Source organism: Euleptes europaea, chromosome 1 (genome assembly GCF_029931775.1).
Source record: "Euleptes europaea isolate rEulEur1 chromosome 1, rEulEur1.hap1, whole genome shotgun sequence".
Taxonomy (NCBI): domain Eukaryota; kingdom Metazoa; phylum Chordata; class Lepidosauria; order Squamata; family Sphaerodactylidae; genus Euleptes; species Euleptes europaea.
Window position 1 is genome coordinate 107,927,902 of NC_079312.1, and position 24,896 is coordinate 107,952,797.

Here is a 24,896-nt window from a genome sequence, read left to right on the forward strand (position 1 = left end):
GGAGGGGAGTGGGCAGTTGAGAACTGCAACCCCTTCTCTAGGGCATTTATATAGACTCCATAATTGGCATGCAAGGCTGGGTGCCCCCCCACCCCCAATGGTTGCTGCTGGAGAGGGACAGTGGTACATTACCGTTCAATGAAAAACTCAGCTGGAGCCATCTGCTTCAAAAAGCTGCCCTCTGGAGAGCCAGGTGAACTTTCGAGGTCGCATAGGACCGAGCGTGAAAGCTTGTGCAACTCATGAGGCAATTTTAGGGCTGTGAAGCGAGTAACTTCCAATGCACTTAAACCTGTTCTAGTGTTAATTTTATGGAGGTGATCATAATTTTTTTTTATGTTTATATAGATGCTATTGTTTGTATAACTAATGCCAATAAAGGCTTTGTATTTGTATTCATACATCGAGCTGTTAGCCAGGGGGCGCTTTACTTGGTGGGTCTTTACCAGTTGCCATGTCTGCGCTCTTTCCTGTGGTCGCAGTCAGCTCACCCCCACTTTCTTCCTCCATTTTGCCATAAGAATGGCTGTGGGCGGTTTCGTTGCTGCTGGCCCTGGCTCTCCTCCATTTTGCTATAAACACAGCTGTGGGAGGTTTTTGTTGCTCCTGGCAGATGGAAGGGTTTGAGAAGTAGCCAGAGGCTGCAGCCCCTTTCCACCTTTTTAATGAGTCAAGCCAACTCTCTTTCTTTCAGTGGCTCCAGCTCCCCTTTCCTTGCTCTGCACCATAAGGCCATAAGGAGGGCTTGTCTTGGGGCTGTGGCATAGCCACGAGTAAACCCTGGTCCAAATCTTCTGGAGAAATGTATCAGTCGAATAGCATGTCCACCATCTTGTTTTGGCGGGAAATAGTTTCTGTCAGATAAGGATCCAACAAGAAAAAAATAGATCAAAGGAGAAATTTAGCAAGCTGGAGGAGAAAAAAGGTATATCTGAGAGGTAGAGGACTATAGGAATAGAAGTAGAAAGAAATAAAGGGTAAGTTTCATAAGAGAAGGCCTAAGACAGCAGAGAGCTGCACAGAAGCTGCTCTCCCTTTGCAAGGCAGGAAATGAACTCAGGGACAGGAAGTTGAAATTTGATCGTGCCTCCCTGAGCAACCATTGGAAATCACCCAATGTTGCAAGATGCCCTCCTCCTCAGAGCGAGAACATGTTGTTTTATAATTTCTCTAAATGGTTCCATTGCAGCTGACAGTGAAACTAATAGAACTTGCATTGTTTTTATTTTCCAAATACTGAGCCATGATGGTCACAACTGATGTAAGCAAGTCTAAAAAACCCCACTATTTTAAAAGGGCAGTGCAGTTACATCTTCTGGACAGGCTTGATCCCCAAGATGTCAAAACCTTTAGCCATAACTGCAGCTGTGGCCTCACACAACAGCATTCGGCACATGTTCACATTCACTATTTTACCTACGAGAGAGAGAGACAAGGGACCAGTAATCAATTAAGGTAAAGTCATCAATTAAGCAAGACTGCATACCCAGCTTTCTGCCACATGCACTACCTTGGAAGAGTAATCTCCCCCCAAAAGAGTGTTTTTTTGGTGAGTGCAGCTGAACTCAACTCTGCTACACCATCTCCTCTTAACACACCATTCAGGATAAGGGATCTGAGCATCCTGCAACCTTTCACTCTGTACGTTTGCAGGCTACAACAAACAGCTTGATAGCATTTGAACTATAATGTAAACCCAAACAGTATCCTATTTCCACGGACCCTCACTGCCCTCCACCCATTTCTCATCTCATGCCTTTCTGCAAACAGTAACTCACCAGTTTGTCTGTCCTTTTCCACACAATAGCAGTTGTCATAGAATTCAGTAAATGTTGTGGCTAGCTCATACAGGTAATCACAGAGGGTGTGCAGTAAGAGGTCATCCAAGATCTTTTGCAAAATCTCAGGGAACCTCAAAATGCATTTGCCTAGCTTCCATTCTTTCTCGTGGTCCAGTATTATTTCTGTTGTTCTAGCCACCTTTTGCAATGTCCCTTCAACGATATTGGCGAGCCGTGCTATAGACCTACCAAAGAAGCAAGCCTGGAGTTACACTTCTTATAGGTACCCAATGTCTTACATATATATTTAACATACAGCAAGGAGGTAAGAAGCAATGTGTTTTGTTTTGTTTTTTTGCTGTCAAGTCACAGCTGACTTATGGCAACCCTGTAGCAAAGAGATGTTCAGAGGTGGTTTGCTATTGCCTGCCTCTGTGTGGGCTGAGAGAATTCTGAGAGAACTCAGATGTGGTATAGCTCAAGACAAAAAAAAAGTTTTTATACCTATATGCAAAAGCAAGGATGTAAGACAATTCCAACTTTTAGAACTATTTGGACCACAAATGCCTGAAACAGCCCTTAAGTTTCAGAAACAAACATTCTTCTAATAGGCACAAATGCAAGCAGACATAAATAAGCTTTGTAACTCTAATTTAATAAAACCACTTGTAATATCACCGCTGTATTTCAGCACGATGCCTACCTAATTCGAGTGAAGGCATAAAGCAAATAAGCAGCTGTATTTCCCCGATCATCCAGCATCTTATCAAAAGAGAAGATATAATCGTTGATCCTATTATGGGAGAGATCAGCATACTTAATGCAGCCAAAGGCAACTGACGTCTGAGCTGCCTTCAGTTCTTCTGGGCTGAGAACCTATGAGAGAGAAGAATGCACATTATAGTGCAACAATGCGCCATAAAAAAAGCATCAATGTCAGAAAATCTTGTAAGAGGTACCCTTCTGCAAGTATAAATACACACACAAGGGTTCGGGGCCATTTTAAAGACTGGTTTATTGCAGCATAAGCTTTTTGTTGGGTAAAGATCACTTCATCAGGTGGCTGCGATACCGTATATACCCGTGTATAAGCCGACCCGCGTATAAGCCGAGGTGCCTAATTTCTCCCCAAAAATGGGGAAAACATTAGGAACCCGCATATAAGCCGAGGGTCGGCTTATAACCCCTCCCCCCCCGCAGGCTTACCTTTTCCAGGTGTGCAGGCAGGCGGCGGCGCCCCCCCCCCAGGAGGCCCCACAGGCCGCTCCTAGGCTGCTCAAGGCCCGGCGAAGGCTGCGGCGGCGGGCGCTCCTGGCCAAGGGGAGCCGGGTGCGCCCGGCGGCGGCGGAGGCACGGCCTTCCCTCGGCCACAGGAGGCCCTTCCAGGGCGCTCCTGGCCAGGGGGAGCCGGGTGCGCCTGGTGGCGGCGGAGGCACAGCCTTCCCGCGGCCATAGGAGGCCCCTCCAGGGCGCTCCTGGCCGGGGGGAGCTGGGTGCGCCCGGCGGCGGCGGAGGCGCGGCCTTCCCTTGGCCACAGGAGGCCCTTTCAGGGCGCTCCTGGCCGGGGGGAGCCGGGTGCGCCCGGCGGCAGCGGAAGCGCGGCCTTCCCTCGGCTACAGGAGGCCCTTCCAGGGCCCTCCTGGCCGGGGGGAGCCGGGTGCGCCCGGCGGCGGTAGAGGCGCGGCCTTCCCGTGGCCACAGGAGGCCCCTCCAGGGCGCTCCTGGCCGGGGGGAGCTGGGCGCGCCCGGCGGCGATGGCGGCGGCGGTGGTAAGTTCCCCCCTCCCTCCTCTACCGTACTGACCTGCGTATAAGCCGAGGCCGGCTTTTTCAGCCCTTTTTTTGGGCTGAAAAACTCGACTTATACGCGAGTATATACGGTATGTCTACATACCTACAGAAAAGAAAGATAAGTCATCTATGACATTTCTAAGTATCACCTATAGGCAAGAGAAGCAGCATTATATTCACAATGGCAGCAACAAAGGGAAACATTACCTTAGACAGTGAGATAAGGATGCTATTCTTGCATTGAATTATCAGACTGTACCTTTTGTCTTCTACTGCCTTTTGAATATACTGCTTACATTTTTTTCCTGTTAAGCCAATGTATATATGATCTGGAAACAGGATTCACTTTGTGTAGCAGATGAAGTGGACTGACCCACAAAAGCTTATGCCACAAGTCTTTTTCTTTTTTGCAGTAACTCAGGTCTCTACAATCCCTGAAGTTTCAGGGCACTTAGAGCTCCAACGGCCCTCGGTCCATGAACTCTGTTACAGAGTTTAAAAGGAGGGAAAGGGGCGTCAGCTCTTAAAAGGAACACTCTGCAAAACATCTAGTGCAAGGCTAGTTTGTCGCTAGGATACAAGTTCTGCAAACAACTCAATCACTGCTACCTCTCCTTTGCCTTTGTTGGGGACTTTCGCTGTCTCCTGCCACAAGTGGGGAGAAAGCTGAAGGCAGGCAGGTAGCGGAGCTTGATGGGGGTGGAAAAGGGTAAGTGGTTTTTCCCTCAAGGGTGGGAGGGGGGAATCAGAAACCTGTCCTGGAGAGGAAGCAACAAGTCTTTCAATCTTGAAGCTGACTTTCTGAGGTACTGGAATCACTCAGGACACACATAACAGATTGTGAGTAGTTTTATATGCAGGCTTGGTTTACTAATTATATACACAGGATTATGATCCACATTTACTGAATCACTGAAATGGGGGCTCCTGTTGGAAATCTCCGTGCTTGAGCTGAAGAGAGAATAACTCGTCAGGATGTTTTCCCCATGCTAATTACACAGAAGTTTAATGGTAGCAGTTGGTCAGCCTTAAAATATTAACTTCAACAAGACACTTGAGGCTCCAAAAGCTTATGTGGTAATGTATGTCTTTTAGGTGCTGTAAGGTACTTATTTTTATTGATACAAACTTAACATGGCTATCCCACTGGAACCCATTAGTTCAGGCCCAGTTTGTGTACATTCAGATGAATCAAATGGTGGGTTTTTATTACACGGAACAGTCAATGTGCATGCTACTTTAGAGAGCACAAGATGACATATCCCTGCCCCACAGAGTTTATAATCGAAAATATAAGACAAGGAAGATGACAAAGAGAAGAGAAAGTGGAAGTGGGGAAGAATGTTTGTCCATTCCATGGGATTAGTTCCACACATACATAAAACATTTTGCTCCCCCTCTGAAAGACGATGATGAAGACGCAATACTGATGTTCTAACCTCTTACAGTAGGGCCTGACCTGCAGAAGGTTGCCAACTAGTGTGGAGAAAAATTTCCTGGCTCTTTAATAGAGGCTTAATGTGTAGAGATGAGATTGTTGAAGTTTTTTGTGGCAAGGAGGGAACTGTTACCTGATAAATAGGAGTTCATTAGCCCTCTGCTAAAGAGGCAGGACATTTTTCCCCAGCCAGTTTGCAACCCCAGTCATAACACGGAGGCAACATTAAACTTGCTTAATATGACAGGAAATAACTATTTGGTACAGCTGCGCCTCTCCTCCTTAATTTTGGGGCTGGCTCCTAGGTCCAACGAAAATTTGTCAAGGCCTGCCGTAACTGATAAGCAACAAGGTACAGCAATTGCTGTGAAGACGATCTCAGGGGAAGACTGGATTTCTCTAAGACATTTGAAGGGCTCTTTTGCTGTACCTCATCTGTCTAGAAGGATAAATTACCACCCCAACCACTCATACCCCTGGTGTCACTATAAAATGCCCATTTTGCAATAAGGGAAGCAAGCCCTTAGTGGCTTGGCTCCAAAGAAACCTTAACATGAGCACAGGGCACGGTGCTTTCACATTTTTGTCTCTACCACTGTGGTGATTCCCATACCAATATAATTAACCTGTGCTCCATGTCACAGGCATAGATGTAAATTATGGATCACATAGAACAAGTTGCCTCCTGAGCAGAAGTAATATCTGCTCCTACAGTAGCATGAGACTAACCATGGATACAATGCCAACGTTACTATCTTAGGGTAAAGTGTAAAGAAGTCCTCAGGGCACTGCGAACCAACTTAATTAAGTGGACAGCCAATCAGCTTTCAAACAGCAAAAGCAGCCAACAGCAACCCTACCACACATTCTTCTGTATTCTACTGCCATCTCCTGGAATGCTAGTAAAATTACTTTGCTGGATTGATTCAGTCTGCAAATCCAATCAGAAGTGCTTTCATGCCTCACCAGATTATATTCTTAGAACAGGTGTTGAGCGGGGTGTCATTTTGACTTTGAACTTGAGGCACAAGAAATCTAAGACACTCTTCAGTTTGCCTCCCAGAGAGGCAAAAATACTGTGGTTTAATTAAATGATGCTTATTGTGATTGGCCTGCCTTCAAGACAATCCACTAACAGTGGTTAGTTAGGATCTGAAGTTGGTTTATTAACCACAGCCTTAATTAATCAATCCTTAATTGTGATTTTGCATGATGCACAAATGCAGATATCTTGGCCTAATTCTGATTTGTTCCCTGATATTGCCCTCCCAGGCTACAGGAGAAGGAAACAAAACTAGCATTTGTCAAGGGAAACCTATATAAAGCGAACCAACCGAGTGCCAAGCCTAACTGCTCTTGCAAACATTCTTTTTATTTATTTGTTTAGTTGTTTTTCTGTCAAGTCACAGCTGACTTATGGCAGCCTCGTAGGGTTTTCAAGGCAAGAGACGTTCAGAGATGGTTTGCCATTGCCTGCCTCTGTGTAACGCCCCTGGTACTCCTTGGAGGTCTCCCATCCAAATACTTGCCAGGATCGAGGCTGAGAGTGTGTGAATGGCCCAAGGTCATCCAGCAAGTTTCCATGGCTGAGTGGGGATTCGAACCTGGATTTCCCAGCTCCTAGTCCAACACTTTAACCACTACACCCTCCCTTAGAAGAACCATATAACAGGAGAAAAGCTTGCTTTTTGAATCTTAGCATCAGGAGAAAGGGAAATTCATTACTACCTTGTCTCTTTCCTTTTCCTTCAGTTTGTCCATTGACCGCTTCAGTCCCTCTTCAAGAAGATCAATCAGCCGCACTGTATCCCCGGAACGAGTTTTAAACTTTTTCCTGGTAGCAGGAGTTGAAAATGGTGATTTTCTTAGGTTCATACCCCATTTTGAAATACAAAACTATCTATATCAATAATATCACTGGTCTACTTCCACCATAAATATCCACAGAGATTGTTGAATACATCTTGCTTGAAAGAAAACTACTGGCAAGAGAAGCAAAAGGCATGCTGAGTCCTAAGAACATCAGAAGCAAGTCTATTTCAGTGTAGGCTTCCAGCTTTTGAACTGCATAAATCCAAGTGGGGTTGCACTGACTTGTATAACACATTTCCACAGAAATATTATCTAATTAACTTAGGGACACCAAGCATTCAGAGAAGGACAGAAGCGAAAGAGAGGAAATACCATCACAGCAGCAATGAAGGAGTAAGGGAAGTCAATGGTAAATGGGAATGGAGGAGGCAGAAATCATCCCAGATCAAAACTGGTACTGATTCCTGCGCCTACTAAACCTATGATTTCTTCTTAATATAAGCACTGATTCTTGCATCTTTAAAAGTGGAGTGGACAGAATTCATGATTCCCCCCATCCAGTTGCAGTCCCCGGTAATAATCAAGGTTTCCCCCCCTCCCTGCACAATCCAAGATCTTCTTTCCAGGAGAAAGAGAGAAAACCTCATGGCTGCAGCAAAACTTCTGTTTGCAGTGAAAGCACAATAGCAAAGTTTAAGCACGTATGATACAGAAGCACAGATTGTGTTAGGGGATTCCAGTGTAGGTAGGAGGAAGAGAAACAACAAAAGGACAACGTACAATGAAGTTCCCAGTGGGGTTGTGGTGGCTATTCTGTATATCGATCTTTAATTGTCTGATCACATCCCAATGGATTACTTTGGATTTTGGAAACTTATTTGCTTTGGCAGAGATTTTGTTTATCTATCTACAAGCAGGTGCAAACTAGGAATAAACAAATTACAAAATGCCAGTCTAAAGATCAAAAACTCTTTGGAATAGGCTTATATAATAAGGAACTGCAGTAAGAAAGGGAAAACTGGAGATCTGTGGTACACCTTCACTTGGATTCTCAGTTCTTGAATGTTCAGACCTAAAACTGACCCATGCATAAAGGGCACTAGACAATCCCTTAACAACAGGATAAGACATTGAGCCATCAGCCACAAGAATTCAGCCTACTGTATGCTGAAAAAAGTTATCTGCAAGCTTACTTGTCTTCTCCCAGCACTACACCAAAGCCAGCGTGAGTTACTCTGGTCACCTTGGGGTCATACCAGCCGATCATCTGTGATGCTGCAAATACTGTCTGTAAGTGCACAGCCTGCAAGGCAAAGTGATATCAATACAGCTGATTAATTATGCCTCTCAAATATGCTCCTAGTCAAGCAGTAGCACTGGTAAGAGGAACAACACTTTCTTCTGTAGTAGGTCTGGTTTACTTGCTTTGCTGTCTTATTAAGCAGTTCATTACAATGGGGAGGCATCTCTAACATGTACCTCTTACCTTGGCTGTAAGCTGAAAAACGTGACTTAATCTATAGGAGGTTTAAGATGAGAGTAAGATTTTTTTTAACTGCTCCTTTCTTTAGAACATAAGGTTAAGCTACCAGGAGGGGAAGAAGACACCAAACGGTGTGATTTTAAAATTGAATTCATACCCTAAAGCTCAAACACATAGAAATACAAAATAACAGGTAAAACACTCACCTGCCCACTGTCTACCACATAAATAATGATATCAGCTTTTTCTTCAAACACCCTCTGCTTCAAAGCTGCTAGATCCGAGGTGTCATATGTAAAACCGCCATCAGATTTCATAATTGTCAAAGGGATCGGACACCCTGGGACAAATACAATCTTCCGCCCATCATCAACTTGTACAAACCCTAGGCACAGAAAGTGACTTATTGGTACAAACTAGAGACACATAAATGAGGCCAAGACTTAGAATCACAGAGTTGGAAGGGACTTTCAGGGTCATCTAGTCCAACCTCCTGCACAATGCAGGAAATTCACAACTACCTCCTCCCCCACACCCCCAATGACCCCTGCTCCATGCCAAGAAGATGCCAAAAAAAACCCCTCCAAGATCCCTGGCCAAACTGGTTTGGAGGAAAATTGCTTCCTGGCCTCAACGTGGTGATCAGCATTTCCTTGAGCATGTAAGAAAGACCCATGAGAGTCAAGCATTGACTCAACCCTTCCTGCCCTCCCTCTCATGATCTGCCTAAGTTCACAGAATCAGCATTGCTGTCAGATGGCCATTTAGTCTCTCTTAAAAACCTCCAAAGAAAGAGTCTTTACTACCTCCTGAGGAAGCCTGTTCCACTGAGGAACCACTCTGTTAGAAAATTCTTTCTAATGTCTAGACGGAAACTCTTTTGATTTAATTTCAACCCATTGGTTCTGGTGAGACCTTCTGGGGCAACAGAAAACAACTCGGCACCCTCCTCTATATGACAGCCCTTCAAGTACTTGAAGATGGTTATCATATCACCTCTCAGTCGTCTCCTCTCCAGGCTAAACATACCCAGCTTCTTCAACCTTTCCTCATAGGACTTGGGTTTCTAGACCCCTCACCATCTTTGTTGCCCTCCTCTGGACATGTTCCAGCTTGTCTATATCCTTCTTAAATTGTGTGCCCAAAACTGAACACAGTACTCTAGGTGAGGTCTAACTAGAGCAGAGTAAAGTGATACCGTCACTTTGCATGATCTGGATGCTATACTTCTGTTGAAACTTATAAAGCACTGAAAAGCAAATGGCATCTGCAAACTCATCAATATTATTCCAAAATACCACAAGAGCAGCCACAATGGGTCAGTCTCGCTCTGTTCGGCCACATTACATTCTGTTCACATTATGGTTTGCTTGTGAAATCAGCTCACAGAAGTACACTCAAATCCTGGTCTGACCTAACAAATGCTGGTATCCTCACCTTTAACCTGGCTAGGCATCACTGTGCCCAGGGAGCATATGAGGTTGGCAACAGGCGGTCTGCATTTGTACATAATGTGAAACTACAGTCAAAACTGATAGGAGTTAATAAAATCAACTTCAAACCAGTTTCAGATCCTGGTTTGTGAAACTCTACTTAACCATGGTTATTAGAGTGGCCCACATCTAGATGACCACACTAATCAAAGTTTCATGTGATGTCTGAACCAAGCCAGCAGCTCAGAAGTATGCATTCCCAGATACACTTATGCCATGTAAGGCAAATAATGGAAAAGGAGCCATTAGTGGACGAGAATTGTTGTATCACCCTTGTGCTGAAAGATCTGAATTGGCTGTCTGCCTGTTTCTAGGAACTGTTCAAAATGCCAGTTCTTAATTAACCACTTCCTACCATACTGTCCATTCTGCAAGTTAAGAACTTTTCCCCAACACCTGACCTCTGAGGCCCTGCCTCCAGAGGTGAGGGGTGGCAACTACAGACAGGGAGGACTTTTCCAGAAGGGGCACCTTTTTTTGGCATACCCTCTGCATAGGGTATGAAGCAGTACTGCAGTCCAAGCTCTCCTAACAACCAGAGTTCGATCTCGACAGAAGTCAGTTTCAGGTACCCAGCTCAAGGTTGACTCAGCCTTCCATCCTTCCGAGGTCGGTAAAATGAGTACTCAGCTTGCTGGGGGTAAAGTGTAGACGACAGGGAAGGCAATGGCAAACCATCCCGTAAATGTTGTAATGTGACATCACCCCATGGGTCAGTAACGACCCAGTGCTTACACAGGGGACTACCTTTACCGTTTACTGTGTAGGTACTTGCCTGGAACTTATCTTACATCCCTACTGGCATCAGGGCCAAAATTTCTTTTTACCCACTTACAAATTTCTTTTTACAAATTTACAAATCCTATCCTTTTATTAAACTAGAAAGCAGGGGAACGGAGAAAAACTGATAAATATTTCTGTATTAAATGGAGAGGTTCTGCAGCTTTTATAAATACTTTATATTGATTCTGGGGGAAGACACGCACACCTCAGCAACTGCTTGCTAACAGATACGTTACCTCGTTCCTCAAATTCTTTTACAACACCAGGCATCCTATCTTGGTAGTAAGATTCACCCCTCTCTATTAAGGTGATGTCCAAGCAGTCATAGATTTTTTGAAACTCTGTTAGAAAGAGTGAAAAACACACAGAGTGAAATCACAGAATTTAGGATGCCGGCATTTACTTTACAAACGGACCAATAAATGTACAGCTAGAAAAATAACCTCGCAAATACCAGCATTGTTCACGGTTAAAGACAGGTGTTGATAAAGGCCTTGGATGTTGTCAAACACACTAACTTCCACCATCCTGAACATAAATTTTTTTGGGGTGGTGGTGGTGACATTTTACACCCAAAATACAATACTGGCACATTGTTTCATAGTTTTTCCAAAGAGAGAGAGAAACAGAATGAATTCCAAAGTCACCTTTCCGAGACACATCACAAATCAGTTTCCAAGCTTTAAGGAAGTCTGGGTTTTTACTCTGTAATAAGACCACACACTGGTATGCCCGCTTCTTAAACTCCTCCTCTGTGTCAAATCTCCTCTTGGATTCCTACATTAAAAACAATGCAGACACTATAAAACGCTTTATGGTATACTGAAAGAAACCCATGTGCAGGCAAGAGTGTCAATGACCAGAGCAGGTGGCACCCCTTAGGTCTCATGTTACTCATTAATATCCTATGGGGACCACAGACAGGTCACTACATTATCATCTGCAAACAGCTACTGTCTGAACTTCTAAGCCTCTTAGGAGATATAAAACATTGCATCTTCTTCAAACGAAGCATTTTTTAAATTGAGATCTTTAACCTAAGACTCAGCACTTGTGACCCCTTTTTCGCCTGAGAAATTTTTACACGACCCCAGGTATATAAAATAGGTATACAAATCAAGCATTTACTGATAATAAATCATAAAGAAATTTATTTTAAAACGATTCTTTGGTATACATATAATTTTACCATTTACTGTTGCCAAATTTTTCGCCACCCCCACATTCAGTTACCCCATATGGGGTCACGACCCACCGTTTAAGAAGCTTTGCTATAGAGGACTCGTTTGACATTCTGAAGGGCACTGTGAGAACATTACTGTAGATTACACAGGCTGATGCATGAGCTGAAGCTGTGGGCCTGCAAGGGGGGCGGGAGAATGGAATCCTGCCCTCCAATTCCTCCAAAGAGATCAATGGTATCACACACAAATTACTGGGGTTGTGTTTGTGTGCACGCACACACACGTGTGCATGCAGCCCAGATTTGTGGATTGGCCTTGGAGAAACATACATACAGCATCTATCTGCATGTATATTTCAAGGACAGTGATCATACCTATCCGTAAAGGAAAGGTATTTGGGCTCACTTCATTTATGAAATCTCTACACAAAAAGAACTTTCAAGAGGAAATGTGCAGGAAAACTAGGTTTTCAACACATGTGGGCTTCTTGCACATTTCAACACACAAGTGCATTTTCTATAAATGTTTGTAACACTCCCCTACACCTAGGGCAACCATGTCTCTCTATTCACTGGTACACCCTCTCCTTTCTTTACCATAAGTCTTTGCAAACAGTAAACTCTTGAGGCTGAATTCATGTAGTTTCAGTCTTCTATGCAGTGAACATCCTCTAGCACATAAGAGGAGGAGCAGCAGAAGCAGCAATGTATTTAAACCCAAAAAATACCTTATAAAAAGCTTGGAGATCTCCAATGGGAGGAGAGACAGTCAGATAATCTGGGAATTTATCTTGCAAGTGAGCAATTAGCATTCCAAATTGGGTGCCCCAATCTCCCAAATGGTTTAATCTGGACAGTAAAGAGCACAAAACAAGTGAAAACTGCAAACAAAACTGAACCAAGAAACAATACATTGTGAACAGAGCTGGTGGATAAGTTCCATGCTTTATTGCTGTGGTGATCTATTTGGGCTCTTCAAACAGACCACCACAAAATGCTGCATGCAAAGATATGCAAAGAGGTGACAGTAATGAAGATTCATGTTGCCTAAGACAATGTGAGAGGTTTATTGTGAACTGGGCATATGAGCTTTTGCAGATTTTGACACAGAATTTGTAGCAGAAGCATTGGTAAAAGCAAGTGCGTAAAATGGGATATAAGTAGGGTTCCCAATTGCACGCCAACTCACTGGGTTGCCTGCTGTTTCTCAACTGGCTGGCAGGTGGAAGTAGGCCAAATGAGGAGGTGGCAGCAATTCATGCATGAGGCACAATTCCAAGACTTCTGGGTTTATCCCAGAAGGGCCGGCTCTAGCCCTCCCCCCCAAACCACAGAGTTTTTGGAGGGAACTGCTATGTGATACCGGCACTTCCTCAGGCGATGCGAGCACTTCCAGGGTAAACCCGGAAGTGATGGAATCGTGCTCACGTGCATGGATCACTAGCGAGGAGTCCCATGCGAAGCAAGTTCCTGCCGGAGGCCAAGTAGAAACTGACAACCCTAGATATAAGAGAAACTACAGAGTATGTGGGAAAATCACTTCTGTGACACCTAATTGTGATGTAATGTTTGGGTGTTGGACTGAAGCTGACGGAGTATAATGGTTGTCGCATCTGACTCAGATTGGGGAGATCAAATCCCTGCTCAACCATGACGCTTATCAGGAGACCAGTGTAATCTACCTCACAGGGACATAAAGGGGGACAGTTTTTGGGAAGAAAGGTGGGGGGGGGGAGGCAGAAAACAATGCAATACATGTTATTATGGAGTATGCATTTTACGCTATGCTACACAGAAACCATGGTTTATGTCCAGACAGCATTTTAGGAATTTGCACAATTCTACCTTTATTTCACTTACCTTAGAACGTCATACCCCACAAACTCAAAGAGGCGGCACATGCTTTCACCGATTATAGTTGACCGCAGATGACCAACGTGCATCTCTTTTGCAATGTTGGGGGAGGAGAAGTCAATCACAACCTTCACACAAAACAAGAATTTAAAAACGCGGTCATTCTAAACACATTTTTTTCCGCTGGAAACTGTGCACAACTACCAGTTGTGATGCACATTTATTAGACATTGTAGAGAATGTGCATGTGCTATCACCATTAACCAGTGACTGGGTACACAGTCCACTCATCATACATAACCCTTCATCTGATGTTGGAGGGTGGAGATTTCACACATTGGCTGCTGAATTTGTACAGTTCCCTAGCAAAAAAGTAATATTAAATACTTCGTGTTGTCAAGTTGTGCACATTCCTCACATTGTTTGGAGATCATGCACAATTAACGGCAACATGCAAAATCCCTTTCATGCTGTTTACATTCCACACAGAGGCCAGTGTTTATGAACATTTCGCAATGCATCTCACGTCAACTGTAATGTATAAAGTTTTGGGGCCTTACTGACTCCCTCAAAAGGATTATCACAGGTGTCAGACTGTTTCCCCTGAGCATACTGAAATTTGATAGACCCAGTCAAGGACCTTGAACTTGGAGTGTGTGGGAGGTAAGATAATGTGAAATATCCCTTTTTACATCTAACAGCTGAAATTCCAGATACAGTCACCATTTACTGAAAAGACTGAACAGTAACAAAAACAGTGAATGCCAACTGTGCACTCTTCACTTATGACCCCTTTTAAAATAATTCCAAGTAGATTATTCTTAGGCAGCATCTTTAAGTGGCCAGTGTGGTGAAAATATTGAATAATAGCTTATATCCTATTATAATATGTGCTGCCCAGTCCAATTTATGTTTATTACAGCCATATTCTTCAACCCACTTCCCAGTGAGTACTGGGAAGTGCTTAAAAAATAACACCTATTTTTTGAATCAAAGTAAAATAATTTCCTGTAACCTGCCCACTGACTAATTTTAGAAGCAAGCCTTGCTTATTAAACTTCATCAAGATCAACCATCGTACCTTCTTCCTTTCACCAATAGCAGGGAGCTGAACTCCATTCATCAGCATGTTGCTCAACTGTCTGGAAACGAAACTCTTTTTCAGATGTACATTGATGAAACCTTCACAGGGAGAAGGAAAAAGTAAGAATGGTTGCTGGGACTCTGTAAATCTATATAACATTTAACTATTAAGGCTAGTCCCTATTTACTTTGGTGTAGAACAGTTTCGACCTAAAATAAAATATTGCACGACTTCCTGCAACAATTAGCAAAGCACTTACAATAATAACGAGAAGTCATAAATTAAGCACATAAATAATAAAAAGATGTGTGTCATTAACATTAAGAAAACAGCAGACAATAATGAATTACCATATTTTTTTTGTCTATAAGACGCCCCCATGTATAAGATGCCCCCTATTTTTTTAACCCAAAATTAAGAAAAAACAGGGGTCATCTTATACATGGGGGCGTCTTATAGGGCGAAAAAGTCCTGTCACCCTGGCCAGCATCTGGCTTTCAAACCGGGCGGCGCCTACTCAACCCGACAGCTGATGGACGGGATGGCGGCGACCGGTTTGAATGCCGGACGTCAGCTGGCCACCTCTTTCCCCGTTCTGCCCATCAGCTGTTGGGCAGGGAAACAGAGCGAGCAGAAGAGTCCTGTCGCCCTGGCAGGCCAGTGTCGGGGGTTCAAACCGGTCGCCACCCAGGTGGGCAGCAACCAGTTTGAACACCAGACACCGGCTGGCCAGGGCTACAGGACTCTTTTCCTGCTCGCTCTCTTTCCCTGCCCAACAGCTGACGGGCGGAGAAAGAGACCGAGCGGGGAAAGAGGCGGCAACAGACGGCTTCCGTGTATAAGACGACCCCCTTATTTTGGGGCTAAATTTTACAGAAAAAAGGGTTGTCTTATAAACGGAAAAATACGGTACTTAAGTATATGGTGACAGCGGCAATAGCGGAGTATGCAAGAAAGTGGAAAGCAGAAGACTACCCAGATGTAACTGAATGGACAAATAAAGTAGCAGAATACACAACTATGGCTAAGTTAATGTCCTTAGTGAATAATAGATCGACCTCAGATTTTTATAAAAAATGGAAAGTATTTCTTGAATATATAGTTGTTAACTGATAAAAATAACAGAACGTAAAAATTTAAGTAAGAAATATGCTACTGAATATGCAATTATAATATTCAAAGAAAGTACAACGGAATAGAAGTTAAAGAGGAAGTTCCATCATAATGTAAGAACCTGATGTGTATGTCTGTATGTTTGTATATCTGTAAGTTTTGTAATATTTGTTTGAAAAATAAAAGAAGAAAATACCAGACAAATTCAATGGTACAATCAACAGCCCTGGCCAGCAGCAAGTTTTCCTGGAAAGAAGACTTTGAGAACTGAATGTTTTGCCAGCAAGTTCAGTTGCCACTGATCACACTGCTGCTGCATCTTTTGTATCCATTGTGTAGTGGGGAGGGACAAGATGGGGCTCTCGGGTGGGATGGGGGCGTTTGGCTAACCTCAGCAGCTGACCTCTAAAAAGCAGGGGGGGATTAATTTTATTTCTAACACTGCAATCATCCAAGTTGAACACATGGGAGAAAATACTTCCTACACATGGATATTTGCAGGGCTGCAACATTTAGATGAAAAAGATGACACAATTAACTGGTCAACAGATTTTTAAAAAGTTTTAATACAAGTTCTCAGGGGGAAAAGTTGTGTATGGCAAGCACAGGGGTGTTTGTGTGAGACAGCAAAAGAATAGGGATCACCTCTTGAAAATATTTCATCTCAAATTCTAATTCCCAATAGTCTATGGAGTCCTTCTGTCATGTGATGCAATGCTCCTATCAGATTTAGATGTCCCAGAAAAGCAGCTACAGAATAATTACCAGGACCGGCGATTTCAACCTTCTCAATGCATTCATTGTTAGGAATGTTTCTGGCAATCTTATCAGCAATTTCTCTTGGGCTTACTTTTTGCTCCTTGGTCTTGAGCAGTATCTGAAAAACATAATGAAAGGGCTCAATTCAGTTCCTCACTGAAGAGAAAGAAAATACATTTGGCCAATATTCCACAGACTCATTGTCCAGGTGTGGAGAATAGCACATTTCCATTCCACAGGAATCCTGTTATTCCTTTTTTTTTTTTTAATAAAAAGTTGGCAGAAGCACTCATTAACTGTAGAAATACCCTGACTGCTCAACTACTACTGAAGTACATTTGACAATATTTATTCCTTCTTCCAAGCTCTGGAAGTTAATGCAGTGACAAGCAGCACATTCCACTTCTCGCATACTAATGCCCCAGCAATTCGAATGTTTCCTTTAAATATGCATCAAAAGAGGTTTCCAATTTATTACAGAAAACATCTGTATTCCCCCCAAAAAAGAAAGAAACCACCATTCTACATCACCAGGCTCAGTTCCAGAGGCAGGCAACAGTCAGAGAGTCTCCTGCCACCCCCATCTAATTATTCCACACTTCCCATTGTGTGTTAAGCTCCTTTTTAAACAAGTAACCTTCCCACAGCAAAACCCCATCTTCAATGTATCGCTGAACTTGAGAACATAACCTCTGAAATACTACTGGAGTGTATGTGCCAGGTGACAGCCTCTTCATAAGACCCACCAATGTGGAGAGCCATCGCCACTGTGATTGGCAGGGTTGTCAACCTCCAGGTGGTAGCTGGAGATCACCCACTATTACAACTGATCTCCAGGCCACAGAGATCAGTTCACCTGGAGAAAATGGCCGTGTTGGAAGGTGGACTCTATGGCATTATACCCCACTGAAGTCCCTCCCCTCCCCAAACCCCACCCTACTTGGGCTCCACCCCCAAAATCTCCAACCCAGAACTGGCAGCCCTAGTGATTTGTCTTTGTATGTGCTCATTAGCATATTGAGCCTGACCTCCCCCAGCTGGAGGAACCGGATGGTTATGTATGAGCTTCAAAGATACACTGGATGTTTCCTCGGTCTTAACCTAAGCTCTTCCTTTTGGTTCCCTCCGTTGCTGCTGCCACCACTACCCATTCAGACATATACCTAATGCTCTCCAGCTTGCCTTCTAAGTTTTTCATCTAGTTAGAACAGTGGCCTCTCGTGTATGTATCTGCGGATCCTCAGAACTCGAGGACCTCCCCCATTACGTGCTGAACTGCTCTATGTACCATGAACCCAGGTCTAAATTTCTTGGGTCTTTTTTATCCAAGATTAGCTGTTTTAATGATCAGGAGAAGCTCTCTTTTCTGCTGTCCGATACTGACTCTGCTGTCACTTACAATATGTCTCTTTTTGCCCTAGCAGCCAGGAAAATTCGAGCCAGCATTGGTTAAACCGGACAACATTTGTATTTGATTTAAATTTATTTTTTTACTTGATTTTAACTGTTTTCTTGTTGAATCTGATTTGATTGTGTCTACTTGATTGTAACGGCCTTTGGCTATAAGCAATAAATCTGTACTGTACTAGTTAGAACAGTGGAAAAAATGTCGAATTATACATTTAAAAGTGTCATTTGTTATGTTTTCTATTGTAAAGGAAACAGACTGGGTAAAATCCAGAATGCCTGAGGAAGCAACAAACATTTTCTTTGCTTTTACTTGCCGGTGTGAAAAATACTTGCTTGTTTTGTTCTCACAGCACACACAAAAAAAGATTCACAATAACATTGGAAGATAAAGGGAAAGGAGGCATCTGAAATCTCTTCCTTTTCATAGGAAAAGGTATTACTTAACATAAATTACAGAATGTTTTCATTCAGAATCTAAGGAGTGTGTGTGTGTGTGGGGGATAACTCTTTATACTAAGATTCATTACAATGAAAGCAATTATCAGCCAAACACACATTGCACAAACTAACAGAAGGACTAATGTATTTTGGGACACCAACCTTGGCAAGGAGAGGACAAAAAGCATCAGGAGGTGGGAAAGGGGACACGAGCCAGCTTATGCGCTAAATCAGGAGGAAGAGCCCGACGATACAGAGGCAACACAAACAATACAGACGTTGAGAAACTTGTCACAGGACAGGACTCGTAACAGCAACTTAATTGGGGTAAAGAGGCGGTCAAAATAGATTCTGGAAAACTGCTAGCTTGTGTTGGGCTGGCTGCCACCCAACCGCATATGCTAATGAGCTCTGTGAGGCGGAGGACGCACATTTGTGGGGCAGCTTCTGTGAGAGAAGTTCACGGAGAGAGATGCCGGCTGGCACGTACCAGCACTGTTTAGACCTCTGCCAGGCCAATTTCCCTAACAAGACTGTAGTCTTCCTAAGAGATGGGACAAAATGTTTGCCTTACGCGGGGAATATCCACTGGTTTAAGGCCAGTGGATATTCCCAGGACATATATATATATATAAAAAGGGAAATAAAATGTTAGCTATTTTGTTGTTGATTGCTCATCTTAGAATCAATTTTGAAACATTCATTTTTTTGTTCATTCTAATTCTAAAACCAGAGAGGAAGAGTGATCGTATTATGTATGTATTGTGCATGGGGAAACTATTATGTATTATTACGTATGTATTGTGCATGGGGAGGGGCTGTGGCTCAGTTTGTAGAGCATCTTCTTGGCATGCAGAAGGTCCCAGGTTTAATCTCCGGCATCTCCAGCTAAAGGAACCAGGCAAGTAGGTGATGTAAAAGACCTCTACCTGAGACCCTGGAGAGCCACTGCCAGTCTGAGTAGACAATACTGACTTTGATGGACCAAGGGGCTGATTCATGGAGCTAAGGCAGCTCCATGTGTGTTCATGATTACTCTCCATAATTCTACCTACATGAAGATACCTGCTTATCTCCACAATTTAGAAGCTACTTCTGGAATTCCACAGCAGATAGCCTACCATGCTTTTATCCCACCCCTCCTCTCAAGGCCTCAGGATTGCATAACTGATACTTCCTCTCCTCATCTAACCTTCATGACAGCCCCTGAGATAGGGCAGACCAAGAGCCTGACTGGTTCAAGTTCACCCAGTGAGCTTCACGACAGTGTGAGGATTTCGAACATCACTCCCTCAGGCCCAATCCGACACCAGCTACTATCGGCTCTCCGCGAAGACATCACTGCACACCCTTTCCCAGGTCAAAATGTTTTGGTTTTCCACCATTGACTGGGTCAATATAAATGTGGCATTGTATGACACATATAAGCAAAAGGGAAGGGCTCCTTACTGTGAGCTAGGAGAGAAAAACTACTATCTGATCTACAGGATGGATAGTTTCCCTACTTAGGCCCACATATTACATACGTATGGCCAGAAATGAGCTGCACATTTTCTCATCTGAGTACCTCTGTGCTCTCTGGGACAGAACATTACAGTGGCATGAAGATTCTCACACTCTTAATTACCTGCGTTATACTCATAGCACTGTTACATTGGTAATCACCAAACTTAGGCTGCTGACTCGGGGTCACCAACAGTGGAGGGTTTTCTAGCTCTGGATACGCAGATTTAATAGCCATTCCAAAGATGTCTTGAAGGCGGTTGTTGATATTAATCATGCCTTTTGAGGGCTTTCCTTTATTCCTTTCCTCTTGAATGCTCTAAAATGAAACACAAAATACAATTACCAGAAAAGCTGTCTAGAACAGATACCACCAACCTAAATCCAGGGCCGTAGCTAGGGGGTGTGCGAGGAGGGCAGCTGCCGCCCCTGAGGCATGCAGAGGGTGGCAGAACTGCCTCTCCTACAGGAGCAGGCTGGGTAGGAGGAGTTCTGCTGCCCTCTCTGCATGCCACAGGGGTGGCAGCTGCCTTTCTGGCCCTCCCCAAGTTACGGCCCTGCCTAAATCCCACAATAACAATCTCAATATAATATCACTATGACTATCCTGTGTTTTTAGAATATTTTTAGCTTAAAAATAAGTCCCCATATATTTTATTTTCTGAGACTTAATTTGAATTCTACAATATCATAATGTTTTTTTGGCTTTCAGGGAGAGTCAAGCTTGTCATTCTTTGCAGCAACGAAATGTGCTTTATTCTGTTCCTCAGGGGTTGGGAGGAGGTAACGTTCCTTCGGATACCTCTTGCTGGACATATTCAGGAATACTGTGGCAGATTAAGTACCTCTTTATTGAGTTATCTCACCATCATCCAAATAAAAAACCTAAAGCAAAGTCCTAAGGAGAGTTAGTCACCCAGATGAAGTGCAGTCCCAGTTGTTCTGGGACTTGTCCTGAGAAAAATGTCTGTTACAGAGACACCCTAATTCAACCAAAGCACGAAAAAAAGAGCAGTGAAAACATACGATCAAATAGATTATGCAGAACTCTTATCTCAATTTGAACTTCTTAATAGTTTTAGACACGGCACATTTATTTAACACTTTACTTAAACCTGTCAAACAGAACAATACCATGCAGTTTTCCACACAAGACCACCATATCTGGAGGAATTTCAGTATGAAAGGAAAAGGATTCACTTGTCTACCTACAAAGGCTTACACCCTTATCAAGGACAAATACCAATATTTACAACTCAGTGGTCATGATATATATTGATATGTATTCACAGCCCAACATAAAATATCACTGGGGAGAGGGTGTGTGTTAAGTGCCGTCAAGTTGCTTCTGACTCATGGCGACCCTATGAATCAATGTCCTCCAAAACTTCCTATCTTTAACAGCCTTGCTCAGGTCTTGCAAATTGAGGGCTGTGGCTTCCTTTATTGAGTCAATCCATCTCTTGTTGGGTCTTCCTCTTTTCCTGGGGAGAGGGTACACCTCACTAGAAATTTGTTTCAACAAGTGCATTTTGAGTTTTATAATAACTTTACATACATGCTAATTTTGGGAATGGCAACATGTTTTTTTTTAACTCTTCAAAAATTCAGCAGCCTAAAACATCACGTAAGCATGAGAGCAGCACAACTAAATATTCTGGTTGAATTTATCTGGTATGTGAATCAACATTGCCAAAGCCATTACCGGATTTACTTGCATATAATGGCAACAAAAATTCCTGAACATTTAGAAATTTCCTGAGTATTATGTGTTTGCTAATTTTCACATACACCACTCTACATGCTTTAAAATGAGCCCTTAAGGAGTACACCTAATTCTATTGTAAGTAGAATAGGGACACTTTATATGGGAAATGGAACCTTGAACAAAATTTTCAGAGGGGTATAGCCTTGTCATCAGTGACAGGTATTTTTAAAGCAATAGTTTGAGATAGATTTCAACATGTATAATGACTGACAAATTTTAAAGAAATGAATGATATTGATGCAACCATCCTCTGCCACATTGTGTTCCTTTGACATGAAATGACACATGTTGAAAACTGTCAGTCCAATTCTAACTTGCTGCAACAACCAAATACAGTCATCTGGATAAATTGTTTCAGACAAACTGGGACTGTATACCATCACTGAATCCTGCTGTAGACAGGGTTGGCAACAGTCTGAAGACAAAATGCCCTGCCCTTTTAATAGAGGCATGACATGTGGAAATGGGCCACCTAAGCATTTTTGCAGCATGAATGTAAAGAACATCAGCTGGTAAATCACATACCACTACGAAGACTCTATTAAAAGAGCAAGATTTTCCCCCCTTCAAGTTGTTGGCAACCCTATTTGTAGTAAGAAACAAACTCCAATTTGCTCAGGTGAGAAGACAAAACAGGCCAGAGTTTGAGTGAAAACTTTCAAAACCAGCAAGTCTTCAATGGTGTTCCTTGTGCAGGATAGAGGGTGTGCACAAGCAGAAAAAAGGTATGTTCATGCGTGGGACTTTTGAAGGTCAATCAGTCAGCATCAACTGTTGTTTTCATGCACAGCATACATTTCGAGAAGGAAACTTACCATTTGTAGAATGTTTAAACGATATTTAAGTTTTGCATTCTCTTCCTGCAATCCCTCCAAGTTTGGAGAAACTCCCAAACACTCAAAGTTTTTCAAACGATCAATTTCTGCTGTTAAAAACTTTATTTCCTTTTCCTAGAAAGGCAAATTAAATTAGTATGTATGACTCTGCTCACTGATGAAGATTACATCAGATTGTTTTACCCGTAGCCCAATTCTAGTATTTATTACCCATCATTAAATATGTGGTAATACTGTTATAACCAGAAAACCTAGTGACAAATTTTCAAACCAGCCTCTACAAAAAGTTTAATACTAGATACACACAGTTCATTTTCATTAATCACAGTGTAACATTGAGTGCCCGAGTGAAGTACTGGTTAAACTGTTGGACTAGGCTCTGGTTTGAATCCTAACTCTGCCACAGAAGCTTGCTGGGTGACCTTGGGGCAGTCACACACTATCAGCCTAGCCTACCTCACAGGGTTGTTGCGAAGACAAAAGAGAACAGAACAATGTAATCTGTTTTAGGTTCCCAAAGGGCAGAGGCATAGACTATGAATAAAGTAATCAAACAAATACCCTTGCAACACTTGTGTGGATTCATACAGCTGACTGCAATAACCTAATGACATAATTTTAATTTCTATCACATGGGGATTTACTCTACAAAGTGCAAGCAGAACTCATCAAGGAAGGAAAGATCAACTGGTTTGCAGAACCTGATTTTATGCACTGTAAATACATATCTAAGCAGGGTCAGCCCTGGTTGGTATTTGGATGGGAGACCACCAAGGAATACCAGGGTTGCTATGCAGAGGAAGGCACTGGCAAACCACCTCTGTTAGTCTCTTGCCATGAAAACCCCAAAAGGGGTCGCCATAAGTCGGCTGCAACTTGAAGGCACTTTACACACACACACACACACACAAATACATATCTATGGTTTGGATTCTGAAGCCTCAGGGAAATGTCTGATAGTGAACATTCATTGTTCCTGCAGCTTTAAACATGACTTTTAACAAGATCGCTAGGCTTGCCAACCTGGAGATTTCCCACTATTACAGCTGATCTCCCCTGGAGAAAATGGCTGCTGTGGAGGGTGGACTCGACGGCATTATCCGCTGCTGAGATCCTTTACCCCCCCCCCAAACCCCACCCTCCGCAAGCTCTACCCCCAAATCTCCAGGTATTGCCCAGCCCAGAGCTGGCAACCCTAAAGATCACTGATCATAGTATGGAGGAAATAAAATGCCTTACAGTCTTATAAAACTGTGGTCTAGGGACAAAAGTCGCCTAATTTGCTGAGCAGTTTAGTTACTTCACAGTGGGTCGCCGTGTTAGTCTGTCTGCAGTAGTAGAAAAGGGCCAGAGTCCAGTCGCACCTTAAAGACTAACAAAAATATTTTCTAGTGGGGTAGGAGCTTGACGCGGAAGCCAAGCGGATTGGCAGTCTGTCCAGGATACCCATCAGAAAGTCCACGGCCACATAGAAAAAGTGTAGTTTATTTGTACTGTGCAGAAATATATACAGATGCTCCTTTCACACTCTCCGCTCATAACATCCCGCATAGAACTGCGGTTTCACTTCAATATATACACCTGGTGGTTGCAGCCACCAATCACAGTAGACACCCAATTACCCTGGCATTGCTACTGCATTACATCAGCCACCTGGCTCTAGCTGGATCAGGCCAGCTTTCTCTAGCTCCCCAGGGACTTCCCAGGCTGATTACATCATCCTTAGATCTCACTGATCTATCCTGCCCCTGTCAAACGAATCTGACAGACTTGTAATCTTGACAGAGCTTTCGTGAGCCACAATATATACATGTATCTGAAGAAGTGAGCTGTGGCTCCCGAAAGCTCCTACCCTACCAGAAAATATTTTTGTTAGTCTTTAAGGTGCTACTGGACTCTGGCCCTTTTTGACTACTGCAAACAGACTAACACGGCTACCCACTGTGCACAATATTTTTGTTCGTCTTTAAGGTGCCACTGGGCTCTGGCCCTTTTCTGCTACAGTTTAGTTAGAGCATTCTGCCGTGTAGGGAAAGCCGAGAAAGGACGGAAGGGGAAATAGTCTGGATAGCAAAGTCTGCTTGTCAGCATATTATTTAATGCTGGGCCTGTCCTCAAATCCAGTCTTTATATAAATTACACGGGCGGAGGCGGCGGGGGGGGGGGTTGGGTGGAGGTTTTTCCACTTTCAGGAGAGCACGGCTGAGAGGAAAACGAGAGCGGGGGGTTGTTTGCAGCGGCCGTCCAAGATGCGCGACGCCCGAGCCGCCCTCTCGTGACACACGAAGCCGCCCCCGTCTCTGACCTGCCGGCGGAGCCGCTCCGCGCACTGAGCCACCTGCGCCTCCATTCTCACGGGTCAGGAAAC

General features: G+C 43.4%; 1 protein-coding gene across 1 annotated transcript; it reads right to left on the bottom strand.

Moving 5' to 3' along the window:
• Nucleotides 1-1,279: 1,279 nt before the first annotated feature.
• On the bottom strand, nt 1,280-24,896 carry RARS1 (arginyl-tRNA synthetase 1). The gene is made up of 15 exons (XM_056862402.1): nt 24,834-24,896; nt 22,508-22,642; nt 20,049-20,243; nt 16,580-16,691; nt 14,699-14,799; nt 13,624-13,745; nt 12,492-12,612; nt 11,228-11,357; nt 10,817-10,921; nt 8,511-8,689; nt 8,015-8,124; nt 6,738-6,843; nt 2,485-2,657; nt 1,779-2,026; nt 1,280-1,416 (listed from the first exon to the last, which is right to left on the bottom strand). Exons 1-15 carry the CDS (start codon nt 24,876-24,878, stop codon nt 1,307-1,309), a joined length of 1,992 nt encoding a protein of 663 aa, XP_056718380.1. The 5' UTR covers nt 24,879-24,896; the 3' UTR covers nt 1,280-1,306.